The following is an 18,925-nucleotide window of genomic DNA, read 5'->3' on the forward strand; positions in this document are numbered from 1 at the left end:
AGAATTGAAGATAGTAGTTCTTTGCTATGCTTATAAGTATTTTAAAATAGTTTAATCTTCTCATTTTGATACAATTTTTTAAAATAAGCTTTTTGCCTTTTTTTTAAGTATTTAAATATTTTTGGAATTTGACATATTAACCACTGTGATTCTTTAAAGAATAGAGTATGAAAAATTTAATGCTTTACTAATGTACTTTTATGTAAAACTAGTTCTCAATTATATTCTTTTAAAGTGTTTTTGTATTTCTAGGAAAAGAATGAAAAGATAAGAAGTCTAGAAACCAATATCAATACAGAGCATGAGAAAATTTGTTTAGCTTTTGAAAAGGCAAAGAAAATTCATCTTGAACAGCATAAAGAAATGGAAAAGCAGATTGAAAGAGTAAGATATTAATTATGTTTTTACGAGTAAATATAATGTATATTTAGAATGTGAATGCTTGAAAAGAACCTTAAACGTCACTAGCCCAGCTTTTTTTTTTAGTAAATGAGGAAACAAATATATAGAAAATTGAGTGGCAAGTACTATAATTAGAATCGCATTACTTCTGGATCATTTTACAATGTTTTCTTATATAGTACTCCTGCCATTTCAGTTTTAATCATTATTTTTTGACATTATCAGAGTGATTCTGTAGACTGTTTTCTCCTAGAGATGTCAATTGCTTGAAGATTGGTTGAGAGTAGAAGCACTTTTAACCTTGGGTTAAAAGTAAAGAGTAAAAATAAAAGTAAAGAAGAAGATATGAGATGAAAAACACAAGACTAAATAAAAAATAGGTAATTTGGATGGGCTTAATAGCAGAATGGAGCTACCAAGAAGAAAAAAATAGGAGCTTGAAATATAGACCAATAGACGTTATTCAGTCTGAGCAACAGAGAGAAAAAAAGATTTGGAAAAAAATGAACAGAGCTTCAGGGACCTGTGGGACAATATCAGAAAGTCTAACATTCATGTCATCAGAGCCCCAGAGAAGAGGAGAATGAGATTAATAATGACTGACTACTTCACAAATTTAGTGAAGGAAATAAATTTATAAATTCAACAAGCTCAAAGAGGATAAAATCAAAGAAAACCATTTCCAGACACATCAAAATACTTGCTGAAAAGCAAAACAAAAAATCTTGAAATCAGCCAGAGATAATGCATTGCATATAGAGCAACAAAGATTAAAATTACTGTAGATTTCTCATCAGAAACAATGAAGGTTAGAAGACAGAAGAAAAAAAAATATATATATATATATATATTTTTAGATGATTTAGATTTTGGTTGGAGTTGTCAACACTACTCTTTTCTGTAATTGATAGAATAAGTAGGCAAATCAGCAAGGATATAGAACTCACCTGAACAACACTGTCAACCAACTTAACCTGATTGACATTTATAGAATACTCTACCTGACAACAGAATACACATTCTTCTCTAGTGCACCTGAAACATTCACCAAGATAAAGCATACCCTAGGTCATAAAATAAACCTTACCAAATTTAAAATAATTGAAACCATATATAGTGTGTTCTCTGACCATAATGGAATTAATCTAGAAACCATTAACAGAAAGATATCTGGAAAATCCCCAAATATTTGAAAGTTAAACAAGCACACTTCTAAATAATCCATGGATCAAAGAGTAAGTCTCAAGAGAAATCAAAAATACTTTAAACTGAGTGTAAGTGAAAACATGATATATCAAAATTTGTGGAATGCCGCTAGAGCAGTTCATGGAAATCTAGAGCATTAAATGCATATATTAGAAGAAAATAAAGAAAAATTGATAATCTAAACTTCTACCTTAAGAATCTAGGAAAAGAAGAGCAAAATCAACCCCCAGAAAACAGAAAGATAGAAATAATAAAAAGCACAATTGAAAAGAATTAAAATTTTAAAAGAGAATATTAGTAGAGAAAAATGAGTGAAACCCAAAGCTGGTTCTTTGAAAAGACCAATAAAATTTATAAACCTCTAGCCAGTCTGACCAAAAAAAAAATTGCCTATATCAGGAATGAATAAGGGTATATTACTACATACCTCACAGATATTAAAGATTGGTAAAGGAATACTACAGAAAATTCTGTGTACATTAATTTGACAACTTATATGAAATAAACCAATTCTTCAAAAGACACAAGCTAATAATACGCAAGAAGAAATAGATAGCCGGAATGGTTCTGTATATATTAAAGAAGTTGGATTCGTAGTTTAGAAACTTTCCAAAAAAGGAAATTTCAAGCCCAGATGGTTTCCCTGATAAATTCTTACATTTAAAGAACTAATAAACAACAATTCTACGCAATCTCTTCCAGAACACAGAAGAGGAAGGATCACTTCCCAACTCATTGATAAGACTAACATTACCCTGATACCAAAATGAGACATAGTATCAAAAGAAACGTAGACTAATATATCTCTTGAACATTAAAGCAAAAATACTAAAAAAATTGTTAGCAAATCAAATCCAGCAACAAATACACACACATACACGCAAACAATAAAACACAAACAAGATGGGTTTATCCTGGAAATGGAAGGCTGATTCAACATTCAGAAAAAATCAACAAAATTTAACATATTAGCAGACCAAAAAAACCTACATGATCTTATCAATAGATGCGGAAAAAGCGTTTGACAAAATTCAACATTGTCTCATGATAAAAACTCTCAGCCAACTAGGAATGCAAGGGAATTTCATTAACTTGATAAAGGGTATCTGCCCCCAAAAGCCCTGTAGATAGTACCTGGATGGTGAAACATTGAATACTTTGCATGTAAGATTGGGAATTCTCAAATATCACTGGTGGGAATGCAAAGTGGTATAACTACTGTGGAAAACAATTTGACATTTTCTTATAAAGTTAAATATACACTTAACGTATGACCCAGAAATCCTATATATTTATCCTATACAAATGAAAACTTATGTTTACACTAAAACCTTTATAGTAGCATTATTCATAATCACCAAAAACTGGAAACAACCCGGTGTATTTCAGAGGGTGAATAGATAAACCTTGGTACCTCAAGACGATGAAATACTACTCAGTAATAACAAGGAACAGTCTATTGATACAGGCAAAAACATGGATGGATCTCCAAGGCATTATGCCAAGAGAAGGAAGCTAATTTCAAAATGTTGTATACTATACAATTCCATGTCTATGATATTCTCAAGAAAGTCAAAATCTGTAGGATCGAGAGCAGTTCACTGGTATTGGTGTTGGGGAGAGTGGAGAGTTTGACTATAAAGGATTAACATGAGGAATTTTGAGAGTAAAGGAACTGTGTTGTATCCTGATTGTGGTGGGAGTTTCATGATTCTGTGTGTCTTAAAAAACTCAGAACCATACACCAAAAAAATGAAAATAAACTAATTTTTAAAAAGCCTACCACCCTAGAATCATTGTTACAATCTTAGTTTATATCTTCCAGACAAGTTTTTCTGCATTTTGGCATACTTACATGGATATGGTACATATAGACACAAACACACATACATAAAGTAAACATACTTTTTAATGGCTTCATTTCGCAGAATGATGTGTATTTGAGTTATTTCCTGTTTTTCAGAATTATAATTAATTTTCAGTAAACTTTATTGTAAGGCTATTTTTTCCATGTTTTAGAATATTATTTTATAATAGATTCTCAAAAGTAGACCTACTGATTCAGAAGTTAAAAAATATTTTTCAGATGAGGAGTTTATCCCTGATAAATTCTTCAAGATTTAGCCTGAGAGTGGCAGAAATTTTGGGAAGATATTATATTTGATATTTCAAATATTGAGCTGCTGCAGGGAATTGGCATGATAGGTCTGTCAAAGGGCCTTCCTGATAAATGATGGGTCAACTTCTATGAAAATCTGTGGTTATAATATCATTTAATCTTGTTTAGGTCATGAGATTTATTCCAGTATATTCATGTTTTAGGAAAAATCCTAAAGTTATTTAGCATTCTTTTTTTTTTTAAACTTTTTTTTTATTGTGGTAAAATGCACATAACATAAAATTTATCATCTTAACCATTTTTAGGTGTATAGCTCAGTGGTAGTAAATACATTCACAAAGTCATGCAACCGTCACCACCGTTCATCCCCATAAAACTCTTGTGTGTGTGTGTGTGAGGAATATTGGCCCTGAGCTAACATCTGTTGCCAATCTTCCTCTTTTTGCTTGAGGAAGATTGCCTTTGAGCTAAAATCTGTGCCAGTCGTCCTCTATTTTGTATATGGGGTGCTGCCACAGCATGGCTTGATGAGCAATGTTCACACCTGGGATTCGAGCCCATGAACCCCGGGCTGCCGAAGTGGAGCGTGCCTACTTAACCACTATGCCACTGGGCAGGCCCCCCTCCCCCGACTTTTTTATCTTGTGGAACTGAAACTATACCCATTAAACAATAATTCCCTTTCTCCCCTCCCCCCAGCCTCTAGCAACTACGATTCTATTTTCTGTTCCTATGATTTTGACTATTCTAAGTACCTCATATAAGTGGAATCACATAGTGTTTGTCTTTTTGTGACTGGTTTATTTCACTTAGCATAATGTCCTCAAGATTCATCCATGTTGTAGCATATTGCAGAACTTCCTTCCTTTATAAGGCTGAATAATATTCCATTGTATATACATACCACATTTTGCTTATCCATTCATCTATCAATGGACACTTGATTTGCTTCCACATTTTAGCTGTTGTGAATAATGTTGCTATGATCATGAGAGTGTACAGATATCTCCTTGAGACCTTGCTTTCAATTCTTTTGAGTGTACATCCACAAGTGGAATTATTGATCATATAGTAATTCTATTTTTAATTTTTTGAGGAACTTCCTTACTGTTTTCCGCAGCAGCTATATCATTTTACATTCTCACCAGCAGCCCAATTGTTCCAATTTTTCCATGTCCTAGCAAACACTTGTTTTTTTGAAAGTAGTCGTTCTAATAAGTGTGAAGTGGTATCTCATTGCAGTTTTGATTTGCATTTCCCTAATGATCAGTGATATTGAGAATCTTTTCTTGTGCTTGTTGGCCATTTGTATATCTTCTTTGGAGAAATGTCTATTCAAGTCCTTTGCCCATTTTTTAATAGGGTTGTTTGTTTTTTTGTTGTTGAGTTTTAGGAGTTCTCTATGTATTCTAGATATTAATCCCTTATCAGGTATATGATTTGCCAATATTTTCTTTCATTCTGTGAGTTGTCCTTTTACTCTGTTGAGAGTGTCTTTGGATGCACAAAATTTTTAAATTTTCATGAAGTCCAATCTGTCTATTTTTTCTTCTGTTTCTTGTGCCTTTGGTGCCATATCCAAGAAATCATTACCAAATCTGATGTCGTGAAGCTTTAGTCTTATGTTTCCTTCTAAGAGTTTTATTGTTTTAGGTCTTACATTTAGGTCCTTGATCCATTTTGAGTTAATTCTTGCATATGGTGCTAAGTAATGGTACAGCTTCCTTCTTTTGCATGTGGATATCTAGTTTTCTCAGCACCATTTGTTGAAAAGACTGTCCTTTCCACCACTGAATGGTCTTGCCCCCTTGTCAAAAATTATTTGACCTCTATATGCCAGGATTTATTTCTGGGCTCTCTGTTCTGTTCCATTGGTCTATATGTCTGTCTTTATGCCAACACCACACTATTTTGTGATAGCTGTAGCTTTGTAGTAAGATTTAAAATCAGGAAGTGGGGATCTTCCAGTTTTGTTCTTTTACAAGATTGTTTTGGCTATTCAGCATCCCTTGGGATTCCATCTGAATTTTAGGATGGGTTTTTCTGTATCTGCAAAAAACATCATTGGGATTTTGACAGGGATTGCATTGAATCCTTAGATCGCTTTGGGTAGTATTGACATTTTAACAATATTTAGTCTTCCAATCCATGAACATGGGATATGTTTTTATTTATTTATGTCTTCTTTAATTTCTTTGAGCAGTGTTTTGTAGTTTTCTTTGTACAAGTCTTTCACCTCCTTGGTTAATTCCTAAGTATTTTATTATTTTTGATGCGAATGTAAATGGAATTGTTTTTGTAATTTCCTTTTCAGATTGTTCATTGTTTATGTATAGGAATGCAGCTGATTTTTGTGTATTAAATTGTATCCTGCTACTTTTCTGAATTTATTTATTAATTCAAATAGTTTTTTGTGTGGAATCTTTAGGGTTTTCTACATATAAGATCATATTATCTGCAAATAGAGATAATTTTACTTCTTCCTTCCTAATATGAACGTGTTTTATTTCTTTTTGTTGCCTAATTGCTCTGCTAGAACTTGCAGTACTATGTTGAATAGAAATGGTAAAAGAAGCATCCTTGTCTTGCTCCTGATCTTAGATTAAAAGCTTTCAGTTGCTCACCATTGAGTATAATGTTAGCTGTGGATTTTTTGTATATGGCTGTAATTATGTTAAGGTGGTTTCCTTCTGTTCCTAGTTTGCTGTGTTTTTACCATGAAAGGGTGTTGAATTTTGTCAAATATTTTTTCTACATCAATTGAGATGATCATGTGCATTTTTTCCCTCCATTCTGTTTATATGGCGTATTATATTGCTTGATTTTCATGTGTTGAACCATCCTTACATTCCAGGAATAAATCCCACTTGGTCATGGTGTATAATCCTTTTACTAAGCTACTGAATTTGGATTGTTAATATTTTCTTGAGGATTTTTGCATCAATGTTCATAAGGGATGTTGGTCTATAGTTTTCTTGTGTCTTTGACTGGGTTTGGTATCAGGTTAATGCTGGTCTCATAGAATTAGTTAGGAAGTGTTCTCCTCCATAATTTTTTGGAAAAGTTTGAGAAGGATTGGTATTAGTTCTTCTTTGAATGTTTGGTAGAATTTACCAGTGAAGCCATCAGGTTCAGGGCTTTTCTTTGTTGGGAGATTTTTGATTACTCATTCAATCGCCTTATTAGTTATAGGTCTATTCAGATTACCTATTACTTCATGATTTAGTACTTGTAGGCTTTTGTGTTTCTAGTAATTTATCCATTTCATCTAGATTACACAATTTGTTAGCGTACAGTTGTTCATAGTACTCTCATATGATCTTTTTTATTCCTGTAGAATTGGTAGTAATATCTCCACTTTCATTTCTGCTTTTGGTAATTTGAATTCTCTCTTTTTTTTAGTCCATCTAGCTGAAGATTTGTCAATTTTATTTTTTTTTTCAAAGAACCTACTTTTTGTTTCATTGATGTTCTTTAATGTTTTTTTGTTCTTTATTTTGTTGATCTTCACTGTAGTCATTATTATTTTCTTCCTTTTGCTACCTTTGGGTTTAGTTTGTTCTTTTTCTAGTTCCTTATGTTGTAAAGTTTGGTTATTGACTCAAGATCTTTCTTGTTTTTTAATGTAAATGCTTATAGCTATAAATTTCCCCCTTAGCTTTCCTTCCTACTTTTGCTGCATCCCATAAGTTTTGGTAAGTTGTGTTTTTGTTTTCATTTGTCTCTTAAGTATTTTCTGATTTCTCTTTTAAATTCTTCTTTGATCAATTGATTTTCTAAAAATGTAATGTTTAAGTGCTACAATTTTGTGAATTTTCCAATTTTCCTTTCATTATTTATTTTTAACTTCATCTGATTGTGGTCAGAGAAGATACTTTGTATAATATCTATATTTTTAAATGTATTGAGATTTAAATTGTGGCCTATCATATGGTCTATTCTGGAAAATGTCCCATGTGCACTTGAGAAGAATGTGTATTCTGTTATTTTTAGGTAGAATGTTCTGTACATGTCTATTAGATCTAGTTTGGTTTAGTTTGGTTTATTGTGTTGTTTAAGTCTTCTATGTCCTTAGTCATATTCTGTCTGATTTTCTATCCATTTTTGTGAGTAGGATATTGAAGTGTCCAACTATTATTGTAGAACTGTCTATTTCTCCCTTCAATTCTGTCAATTTTTGCCTCATATATTTTGATGGTCTGTCATTAGGTGAGTAAATGTTTATAATTATTATATCTTATTGCTATATTGAATCTTTTAGTAATATATAATGTCCTTCTTTGTCTCTTGTAAGCTTTTTTGATTTAAAGTCTGTTTTGTCTGATATTAGTGTCACTGCCCCTGATATCTTTTGGTTACTATTGGCATGGAATATCTTTTTCCATCCTTTCAGTTTGAACACGTTTGTATCTTTGGATCTCAAGTGAGTCTCTTGTAGACAACATATAGTTGGATCATATGTTTTTATACATTCTGCCAGTCTCTGTCTTTTGATTGGAGAGTTTAATCCGTTTACATTTAAAGTAATTACTGATAGGAAGGGACTTACTTCTGTCATTATGCTATTTGTTTTCTATATGCCTTATAGTTTTTGTCCCTCATTTCCTGCATTACTGTCTTCTTTTGAATTTAGTTGATTTTTTGTAGTGAATCTTTTAAATTCCTTTCTCATTTTCTTTTGTATATATTCTATAGCTATTTTCTTTGTGGTTACCATGGGGATTACATTTAACATCCTAAAGTTGTACCACTCTAATTTGAATTTATACCAGGTTAACTTCAATAACGTAACAAAAACTCTGATCCATTACAGCTCTACCTCCACCCCTTTTGGTTGTTGATGCCACAAAATTACATCTTTACACATCATGTGCCCCAAAACACAAACTATTAATTCTTCCAAATGCATTATTAGTCTCTTAAATTACGTAGAAAACAAGATTTGGAGTTACAAACCAAAGTTACGGTAATATTAGCTTTTACACTAATAACTGATTTTGTTTCTTTAAATGTGTTAGTCTCTTAAATTATGTAGAAAACAAAAAGTGCAGTTGCAAACCATTGTTACCATAATACTAGCTTTTATAATTGCCCATGTGTTATCTTCATTGAGATTTTTATTTCTCCCTACAGCATCAAGTTACTGTCTAGTGTCATTTCATTTCGCCTTGCAGAACTCCCTTGAGCATCTGGCAGGGTATGGCTAGTGGTCACAAACTCCCTCAGCTTTTATTTATCTGGGAATGTCTTAATTTCTCCCTCACTTTTGAAGGACAGTTTTGCCAGATATAGGATTCTTGGTAGACAGTTTTTTTCTTTTGAATATATCAGCCCACTGTCTTCTGGCCTCCAAAGTTTCTGATAGGAAATCTGCTTGTAATCTTACTGAAGATCCCTTCTATGTGATGATTCACTTATCCCTTGCAGCTTTCAAAATTCTCTCTTTGCCTTTTGAAAGTCTGATTATAATGTGTCTTGGTGTGGATCTATTTGAGTTCCTCTTACTTGGAGTTTGTTGAGATTCTTGGGTGTTTATATTCATGTCTTTCATCAAATTTGGGACATTTTCAATCATTATTTCTTCAGATATTCTTTCTGTCCCTTTTTCTTTCCCCTGTCCTTCTGGGACTCCCATAATGCCCATGTTGGTCTGCTTGATGGTGTCCAACAAGTTCCGTAGGCTCTGTTCACTTTTCTTCAATCTTTTTTCTTTCTGTCCCTCTAATTTCTGAGGTGTTTTATTTGATTATTTTCATTTGAGTGTTTTTATTTCAGAGTTCCTCAGTTTTAATATTTTCTAGTTAACTTGTTGCTACCATATTTTTATTATACATGTGTATGTGTGTGTGGTGTATATTGCATATATATAATTTTTGTACGTGTGTATAGTATGCACATATATACAGGCATATCAGTAATTTCATATTTTGTCTTCACGAAAGTTTTCTGGAAGTTTGATAACAGCAGTCATTGGTGAAGTTGTGGGGCGTGAGAATCTTATACATGTCTAATGAAAGTACAAATTTTGATACTCTTTGAAGAGAAATACTGAAAAAAGTTGGAAATTTGCATCTCCTACAACCAAGTCTACTTCTAGGTGGTCTGTTCTAAAGAAACTTTAATACACATACATAAAGAGACATGTGCAAAGGATGTTATTGTAACGTTGTTGTAATAGGGAAAAAGTGGAATATCTAACTGTTCCTGAGTAGATGAGTAGACAAACTGTAGTTTCTTGTTACAGTGGAATACTGTATTGTCACAAAAATAAATGAACTAGATCCACATATGGATACATGGATAAATATCCATGGATAAATATCTAAAACAATATTGAGTGAAAAAAACAAGTTGCTAAAACTTGTAGAAGTGTTACTATAGTCTATGTAGATTTTCAAAACAGAAAACCGCATTACATATTGTTCATGGATCTACATATGTAGAAAAAGCACAAAAAACATGTATGAGAATGAAACACACAAGAGAATGATACAGACCAATTTCAGCATAGTATTGATGGGGGAGGAAAGAGATAAGACATGGGCATGTGATTTCATTTCTTCTCTGAAAGGAAGGAAGCAGAAAGAAGTTAGGCAAAATGCAAAAGTCTATGTAATGTCAATGGTAATTTAACATGTATTATTTTCTGTATATTTTAAATGTTTCAAAAATTTTTAAAAATTAATATGAAAATGAACAAATCCTGTTTTTGTGTTTAGCTTGAATCTCAACTAGAGAAAAAAGACCAACAATTTCAAGAACAAGAAAAGACAATGTCTATGTTGCAGCAAGATATAATATGTAAACAACATCATCTTGAATCACTAGATAGACTCTTGACGGAAAGCAAAGGGGTAAAATCATATTTATAAAACTGCTGTTCAAAAACTGACTAGTATTTTAAGTTTATCTTTCTGTAACATACCTTTAATTCTAATCAAATGAATTGTTTAACAGACTGTTACTAATGCTAAAATATTTATACACATACTTATATTTGTGCTACCAATCTGTATGTTTTCAGGAAATGGAAAAGGAAAATATGAAGAAAGATGAAGCTTTGAAAGCATTACAGAACCAAGTATCTGAAGAAACAATCAAGGCTAGTATGCTAATACTTAAAAAATTTTTTTTTTAATTTTTTTCTTAATGGAGACATTCTTGTGCCTTTTTAAAATTTTTCTCTCTAAATTGGAAAAACTATTTATGTAAATATCAGTTAAGAGGCAACGGTTTTACCTCAGTCAATGCACTTAGTTTCTGTAAGTATATTTTCTTCAATATGAATTATGACCTTAAGTGTTTGATAGTTGATAATCTAGTTTGTAGATTATCTAACCTCTTTTTTTTTTTACCTCAAGAAAAGTTTGTTTTTTAACAAAAAAAAAGTTTTTTAACGGTAGCCACTTATTAACATTACCAGTAAAGAATTAACAGAGTGAGTGAAGGGAGATGAAACTATAAGCAGTCCGGTTTTGCTTCTTTTTACTAGTTCTGCTAGAAGATTAATTAGTGGATAAATCCAGAATTTTTGGGTAAAATACAGTTTTGTGGCTAGTGTATCTTCATGGTTAAAAGCATGGGCTTTGGAGCTAAATTCACTTGAGTTTCAGTTCTGACTTCAGAGTGCTTACTAACTGACTGTAATCTTGGCTAGGTTATTTAAGCTCTCTGAACTTTAATTTCTTCATCTGTACAATAGGGATAACAATACCCTAGAAGAGGATCAGTGTGAGGATTAAATGAAACAAAGTACATAAAATGCTTAGCACATACTAAGTTACTGAAAGTTTAATAAGTAATTACTACATGTTCAGTATTTTTCCCTTTGCAATTTTAGCGTTAAAAATAGGTCCAAACATATTGCTACTTTTATTCTGTCATATATGGGTTGAATATAAAGGATATTAAAAAAATCCAATGTTATTTACTTTTTGTCTAGTACTCTGTTTTTAATCCATTTTGTGACCCTGTGTACCCATGTAAACATAATTATATGTTTATTTATATAACATATTCTATGTTTGTATATTTTCTATAATATTCTCCAAAACTTTGAACATTTCATGCCATGTCAGCTCATTTCCTCATGTAAAAATAACCTGTAAGATCATTAACATTAAAAAAACCACTACTATACAAAGGTAGGCATGAAATAATTTCATTAAATAAAATTCATATTGCCACTTTACTCTTGTTTTTCATTAAACTACCTAACACATCTAGCCAGTCATCTGGTATGTTATTTCCGTATGTTAATAACCAGATATGAGACGGATAGGAAATCAGCAAAAGAATGACTTATGATGTTGGGTTTTAGTCCCTTGGTATCTTTAATAGGTTTGCTGTTATTGGGGAAAAAGTCAAAGTGAGGAAGAAATATAGAAGCTAATTTCCTATGACTCAAGCTATACTAAAATGATTCTAACATATAGAATATTTATAGCAACAAAATAGAAATTTGAAACCTAGTTCTCTTTTCTTGATTATGTCCTTACCACCTTCCTTTCCTGAGTTTTGGCAGTGTCCCTCTGCATGCCTCTATTTGTTCTTTGCATAAAAAATAATAGGAACTTTTATCCAACAACATTTTTCACAGAAATAGAACAAAGAATTCTAAAATTTATATGGAACAATAAAAGACCCCGAATAGCTAAAGGACTCCTGAGAAAAAAGAACAAAGCTGGAGGTATCACACTCCCTGATTTCAAAATATACTACAAAGCTATAGTAACCAAAACAGCATGGTACTGGCACAAAAACAGACACACAGATCAATGGAATAGAATCGAAAGCCCAGAAATAAACCCACACATCTATGGACAGCTAATCTTTGACAAAGGAGCCAAGAACATACAGTAGAGAAAAGAAAGTCCCTTCAACAAATGGTGTTGGGAAAACTGGATAGCCACATGCAAAAAAATGAAAGTAGACCCTTACCTTACACCATACACAAAAATTAACTCCAAATGGATTAAAGACTTGAATGTAAGACCTGAAACTATGAAACTTCTAGAAGAAAACATAGGCAGTACGCTCTTCGACATCGGTCTTAGCAACATATTTTCAAGCACCATGTCTGACCGGGCAAGAGAAACAATAGAAAAAATAAACAAATGGGACTACATCAAACTAAAAAGCTTCTGCACAGCAAAGGAAACCATCAACAAAACGAAAAGACAACCTAACAATTGGGAGAAGTTATTGGCAAACCATACATCTGATAAGGGCTTAATCTCCAAAATATATAAAGAACTCATGCATCTCAACAACAAAAAAACTAACAACCCAATTAAAAAATGGGCAAAAGACCTGAACAGACATTTCCCCAAAGAAGATATACAGATGGGCAACAGACACATGAAAAGATGTTGACAATCATTAACTATCAGGGAAATGCAAATCAAAACTACAATGAGATATCACCTCACGCCCGTCAGAATGGCTGTAATTAACAAGACAGGAAACAACATGTGTTGGAGATGATATGGAGAGAAGGGAACTCTCATACACTGCTGGTGAGAGTGCAAACTGGTGCAGCCACTATGGAAAACAGTATGGAGATTCCTCAAAAAATCAAGGATAGAACTACCATATGATCCAGCTATTCCACTGCTGGGTATTTATCCAAAGAACTTGAAAACACCAAGGCGTAAAGATACGTGCACCCCTATGTTCATTGCAGCGTTCTTCACAATAGCCAAGACTTGGATCAACCTAAGTGCCCATCAAGGGACGAATGGATAAAGAAGATGTGGTATATATACACAATGGAATACTACTCAGCCATAAGAAACGATGAAATCCAGCCATTTGTGACAACATGGATGGACACTGAGGGTATTATGCAAAGTGAAATAAGTCAGAGGGAGAAGGTCAAATACCGTATGATTTCCTTCATTAAGTAGTAGATAATAACAATAAACAAACACATAGAGACAGAGATTGGATTGGTGATTACTAGAGGGGAAGGGGAGAGGGGGGAGGGCGAAAGGGATAATTCGGCACATGTGTGTGGTGATGGGTTGTGATTGGTATTTGGGTGGTGAACCTGATGTAATCTATGCAGAAATAGAAGTATAATGATGTACACCTGAAATTTATACAATATTATAAACCAATGGTACTGCAATAAATAAAAATTAAAAATAAAATACCAATCCAAATTTCTTCACTGATCATATAGAACTTGAAATAAACGTGTTAAAAATGGAAAAAAAAATAATAGGAACTTTTTATTTGCAGGGGAGTTATAAGGATCAGTTTAGAGTTATATTACTTATAAAAGTATGATTAATGAGAGCTAGAAAATTGATAGGAAAATTCTGAAGTTAACAAGAAACCAATAAATTAAAGCAATTATATTACCTGCTGTTAAACAGAAAATTGAAGAGGTGCTTATTAGATTTAGAGATTTTAGTTATTTTCTTTTGTTTTCCATTCTGGATTTTTTCCCCCAAAGAAATCATAAGTGGGAAAAAATGAACAAAAAAGAAGAGCTTAGCTGCTTTTGTTGAAGATAGGTATCCTAGAGCCCTGACTTGTTTGCCCCCAGACTGTGTCCCTGAGGAGGTTCTTGGGTTCAGCAGAGTAGTGTCTTTGTTTTGATTTTATTCATTCATGTACATGTATCTACATGTATATTTGTAAGTGGTTTGTATACAGTGAGTGATGTTTATTTGTATGAGATTCTGATTCTCAAGCTCTTCAGATAAGAAATTCAACATAGTAGTAGATGTTTTGGGTTTTATTAATTATTTATTAGTTTTAATTGATTAATTTTTAATTAAATTTTATTTTGAAAAATTTCAAACCTACAAAAAATGAAAAGAGTAGTAGAGAACATCTTTGTATGCCTCACCTAGATTCACTGTCTGTTAAACTCTAGCTACACTCACATCGTCTCTTTCTACACACACACATGTGTGTGGCCACTGTGCCTGCATCCACCCAATCACACGCCCACTCACACCTTTCCTTTTTGCCAGACCACCTGAAAGAAGGTTGCAGATGTAACAATACTTTACGCATTTAATACTTAAACTTGCATCTCCTATGAACAGAAACTATCGCCTACATGACCACACTACCTCTACACACCAGAGAAAGTCAGCATTAATTTAATAACATCATTCAACAACATAGTCCATACTGAAATTTTCCCAATTATTTAAAAATGTTCTTTATAGCCTTGCTACTCAAAGCATGGTCTACGGACTAGCAGTGTCAGCATCACCTGGGAGCTTGTTTGATTTGCAGAATATCTGCTGTGCTCCAGACCTACTGAACAGAGCTGGGACTAAGGTGAAGCAAGCGAGGTGCCTCTGGCACAAAATTTAAGAAGATGCTTACTCTCAGGGTCATACAAGTGAAGCATCGGCACTTGCATGACCCTGAGAGTAAGTGCCTCTCTAAATTTTGAGCCCTAGGCACCTCCTCTAGTCCTGGCCCCACTACTGAATCTGAATCTGTAGTTCAGTGGGATGTCCAGATGATTTGTATGCCCATTAAAACCTTGAGAAACACTACTTTAGCTTGTTCCTTTTCTTTCTTCAATCTAGGATTCAGTTATAATTCACGTGTTGCATTTGGCTTGTAGATTCCCCTAAACTTACTGTCTCCTTCTATTCTTCATGACACTGAATCTTTTGAAAAGTCTAGGTCACCTAGAACACCACATGGGTCATACTGTGTTCCTCCCCCTGTTTCACATCAGGAGGCACATAATGTCAGACCACCCCAGTATTGGCATTGCCAATCTTGACACCTTACGTAAGGTGATTACTGCCAGATCTCACCATTTTAAGGGCACAATTTATTCCTTTGTAATTAATAAACAAAAAGTGAGGTGATTCTTTGAGGTCGTGTGGGTGTCCTGCTCCTCAGCAACCTTATAACCAATGGTTTCATCTAGTGATGAATCTTGCCTAGATGAGTTTTTATATTGGTAATTATCAGGTGTGATATTCTGACAGTCATAGATTTTGTTTTTCTCTGTGTGTGGAAGATGATACTAGTACTAACACTCGCTCTCATGCTTAAGAAAGAAAACTTACAAGTATTTATACCTTTTATTAAAAAACTAATTTAAAAATTATTGCTAGGGCAATAGTGTATTAACAAAGATAAACTTTTTAGCTGTTAATTGTTATATTCACAGGCTATAGGGACAATCTTCGAAACTGTGTCTTTCGAGATTCTCCTTTTAGAAATAAGAGTTGCAAGGATAATTTCATGATGTAGAATAGTATTTGCAAGAAGGAACATTTTTCTCTTTATCTTCTTGTTTAGATTTCTTTCACACTTTCAAGACTATTTACTAGAATGCTATTAGCATTAAGAGAAAAAAACTCCTGAAAAGCTCAGAATTACAATAAGGAAAGGAAAGGAGAAGACAAGAATCTTATTAACCAATGGGATATGGAGCATGTGTGCAAATTGTGGCCCTTGAACTAATTTTTTGAAAATTAGTCTCTGGTTTCCTAGTTTGCAGTGAAAAATTAATTTTCTAAATAAATCTCTTCTGTAATAACCTTTTATATCCTAAGTTGGATTGTGTGTTCACTGTTTGAAGTAGTGAGGTAACATTAGGAGAAAAATCTGTAAAATATTTAGCATAGAATAAGTACTTATTAATATAAGTTGATTTTCATATTTTTGCTTTTTTCCTGCTTAGGTCAGACAATTAGATTCAGCGTTGGAAATTTGTAAGGAAGAACTTGCCTTGCATTTGAGTCAATTGGAAGGAAATAAGGAAAAGTTTGAAAAACAACTAAAGAAGAAATCTGAAGAGGTAAACTAACATTTCCTTTATATAGAGCATATTTTTCAAATGATTTCTTTTTAAGATATTTATTTTAAAGATACTTTAAAAGTACATCTTTACGTAGCTGATATAAAAAGTAAAATGTAAATTCCAATTTTATATTCTTTGAGAAGCAAACATTATTTCAGTGCAACACAAAATAAGATGCTTTAAAATTCTGATATTCTTTAATCTATTTTTAGGGAATCAGAAGATTAAATTATTATTACTATCACAGAGTAATTCTAATATAAAAGGATTAACCTTTAGAACATTGTTTTAGATTTAGAGGTATAAAATTCTTCAAATTTTTTCCTTTTTTTTCCGCTTCTTCTAGTTGTCTGAAGAATTGAGAATTAGGTTTAGAAATTCGACTTTCTTTACTGAGATGAGTTTCTCAGATACTAGATAGAAGACTTTTCTTGAGTTATCTTATTCACCTCTGTATCCTCAGTGTCTACCACTTTGCTTTCAAGACAATAGGTACTCACTAAATGTTTGCTCAAAGGGATAATCTTCGTGAAGAATTCCTTTATTTCTTTGTTAGAATTTATAATATATGCATTTAAACCTTAAAATCGTATTTAGAAATATTCCCCAACAAATCTTCGTCAAAGTTGACTTGAATATATTTGAAAAGTCCAATCACAAAAACAGAAGCCTTTCTATATCTTTAAAATAGAGGATTTTTATACAGAGAATTAGATACACAGGTGATGGAAGAGTAGAGAAACCGAACAAAGCATGCTAAGGTGACTCAGAGATTATCATAAGGGACCCACTACCATTCTTAGGCATGGAGGAGCATCAGGAAGGGATCATATGACTATAGTCCAGAAGCAGGGATGCCTAGGGGAGAGCTAGGGCCACAGACAAAGTGTCTAGTAGAAATTGGGGCCAGAGAGGAGGAAAACTGCTACTATTTGCTCCTCCTATTGGCCAAACCTATCTGTTATCCAGAGGGCAATTTCCTGCAGTACACAGAGCACAGAGCAGGGGGAAGGCAGGGATATATCTAAGAGCAAATATGTAGTTGACCAGCACTCCAGAATTAGGTGCATCACATAGTTATATAACTTTAGAGGCTAAAACAAAGAAATTTTTAAATATATATAACTTCAGAGGTTAAAAAAAAAGAAATCTTTATATTTTATATGGTTCTGTCATCTTCCTTCCACCTCCCTCCATGAAGGTTTTTATAGCATCTTTGACAGGTGGGCATGTATTTCTCTATTCCAGTGTATGGAAATTAAATCACCTAAAGTATGGATACTTTGACTTTTTAAAATAGGAATTTTTTTTTTTTTAACTATGATCTTCTTTAAAACATTATTTAGGCATTTATTCTCTAGCCCTCACTACACTCCAGCATAAATGGACTTGGCAGAGATGGAGTCTGGAGACAAGCAGTATTTGTAATAAGAGAGTTTGTTGAGCTTTAGACTTTGCGTTCTTAGAAACAGCATCAGAGACTAGGGTGGATAACGCATTTACTCAAAATAAGCTTAGAACTATTTCTTTCTTTTTTTTTTTTTTTTGTGAGGAAGATCAGCCCTGAGCTAACATCCATGCCAATCCTCCTCTTTTTGCTGAGGAAGACCGGCTCTGAGCTAACATCTATTGCCAATCCTTCTCCTTTTTTTTTTCCCCAAAGCCCCAGTAGATAGTTGTATGTCACAGTTGCACATCCGTCCAGTTGCTGTATGTGGGACGCAGCCTCAGCATGGCTGGACAAGCTGTGCGTTGTTGCACGCCTGGGATCCGAACCCAGGCCGCCAGTAGCGGAGTGCGCACACCCAACCGCCAAGCCATGGGGCCGGCCCAGACCTATTTCTAAAATAGCTGGAATTATAAACCTAGGCTTAACCTAAATTAGAAATCTGAAGTGGTAGTCAGGTATATACAACCATACTAGAGAATAAGTAAGTTAGAAAGATTTGCAAGCCCTTTTATTGCTGCTGAATTATTAGCTCAACTGCACATGCATTGGCTTACTTACTTAAAAAGTCATTTTTGGGGCCGGCCCCATGGCTTAGTGGTTGGGTGCGCGCGCTCCGCTACTGGCAGCCCAGGTTCGGATCCCGGGCGCGCACCGACGCGCCACTTCTCCGGCCATGCTGAGGCCGGGTCCCACATACAGCAACTAGAAAGATGTGCAACTATGACGTACAACTATCTACTGGGGGTTGGGGGAAAAAAGGAGGAGGATTGGCAATAGATGCTAGCTCAGGGCTGATCTTCTTCACACACACACACCAAAAAAAGTCATTTTTCATGTATATTGGTAAGAAACATGGAGAAAAAACTGATTACTATTTACCTTTATTTTTTTAGGTACCAACCAAACATTTATTTACTTATTTATCTTTAGAGCAAATTATAATGTCTTACAG

General features: G+C 33.5%; 1 protein-coding gene across 10 annotated transcripts in view; it reads left to right on the forward strand.

The window, feature by feature from the left end:
* Positions 1–18,925, forward strand: part of CCDC18 (coiled-coil domain containing 18) — a 103,152-nt gene that overhangs the window by 35,055 nt on the left and 49,172 nt on the right. For 9 of the 10 annotated variants that reach the window (XM_058538540.1, XM_058538541.1, XM_058538542.1 and 6 more), the window contains 4 exons: positions 253–384; positions 10,447–10,581; positions 10,752–10,829; positions 16,404–16,520. In XM_058538540.1, the coding sequence (XP_058394523.1) occupies positions 253–384; positions 10,447–10,581; positions 10,752–10,829; positions 16,404–16,520 (462 nt within the window). The remainder of the gene's footprint in view (positions 1–252; positions 385–10,446; positions 10,582–10,751; positions 10,830–16,403; positions 16,521–18,925) is intronic. The other variant, XM_058538547.1, reaches the window with a different exon arrangement.

The sequence above is a fragment of the Diceros bicornis genome, chromosome 4, assembly GCF_020826845.1.
Source record: "Diceros bicornis minor isolate mBicDic1 chromosome 4, mDicBic1.mat.cur, whole genome shotgun sequence".
Lineage (NCBI taxonomy): Eukaryota > Metazoa > Chordata > Mammalia > Perissodactyla > Rhinocerotidae > Diceros > Diceros bicornis.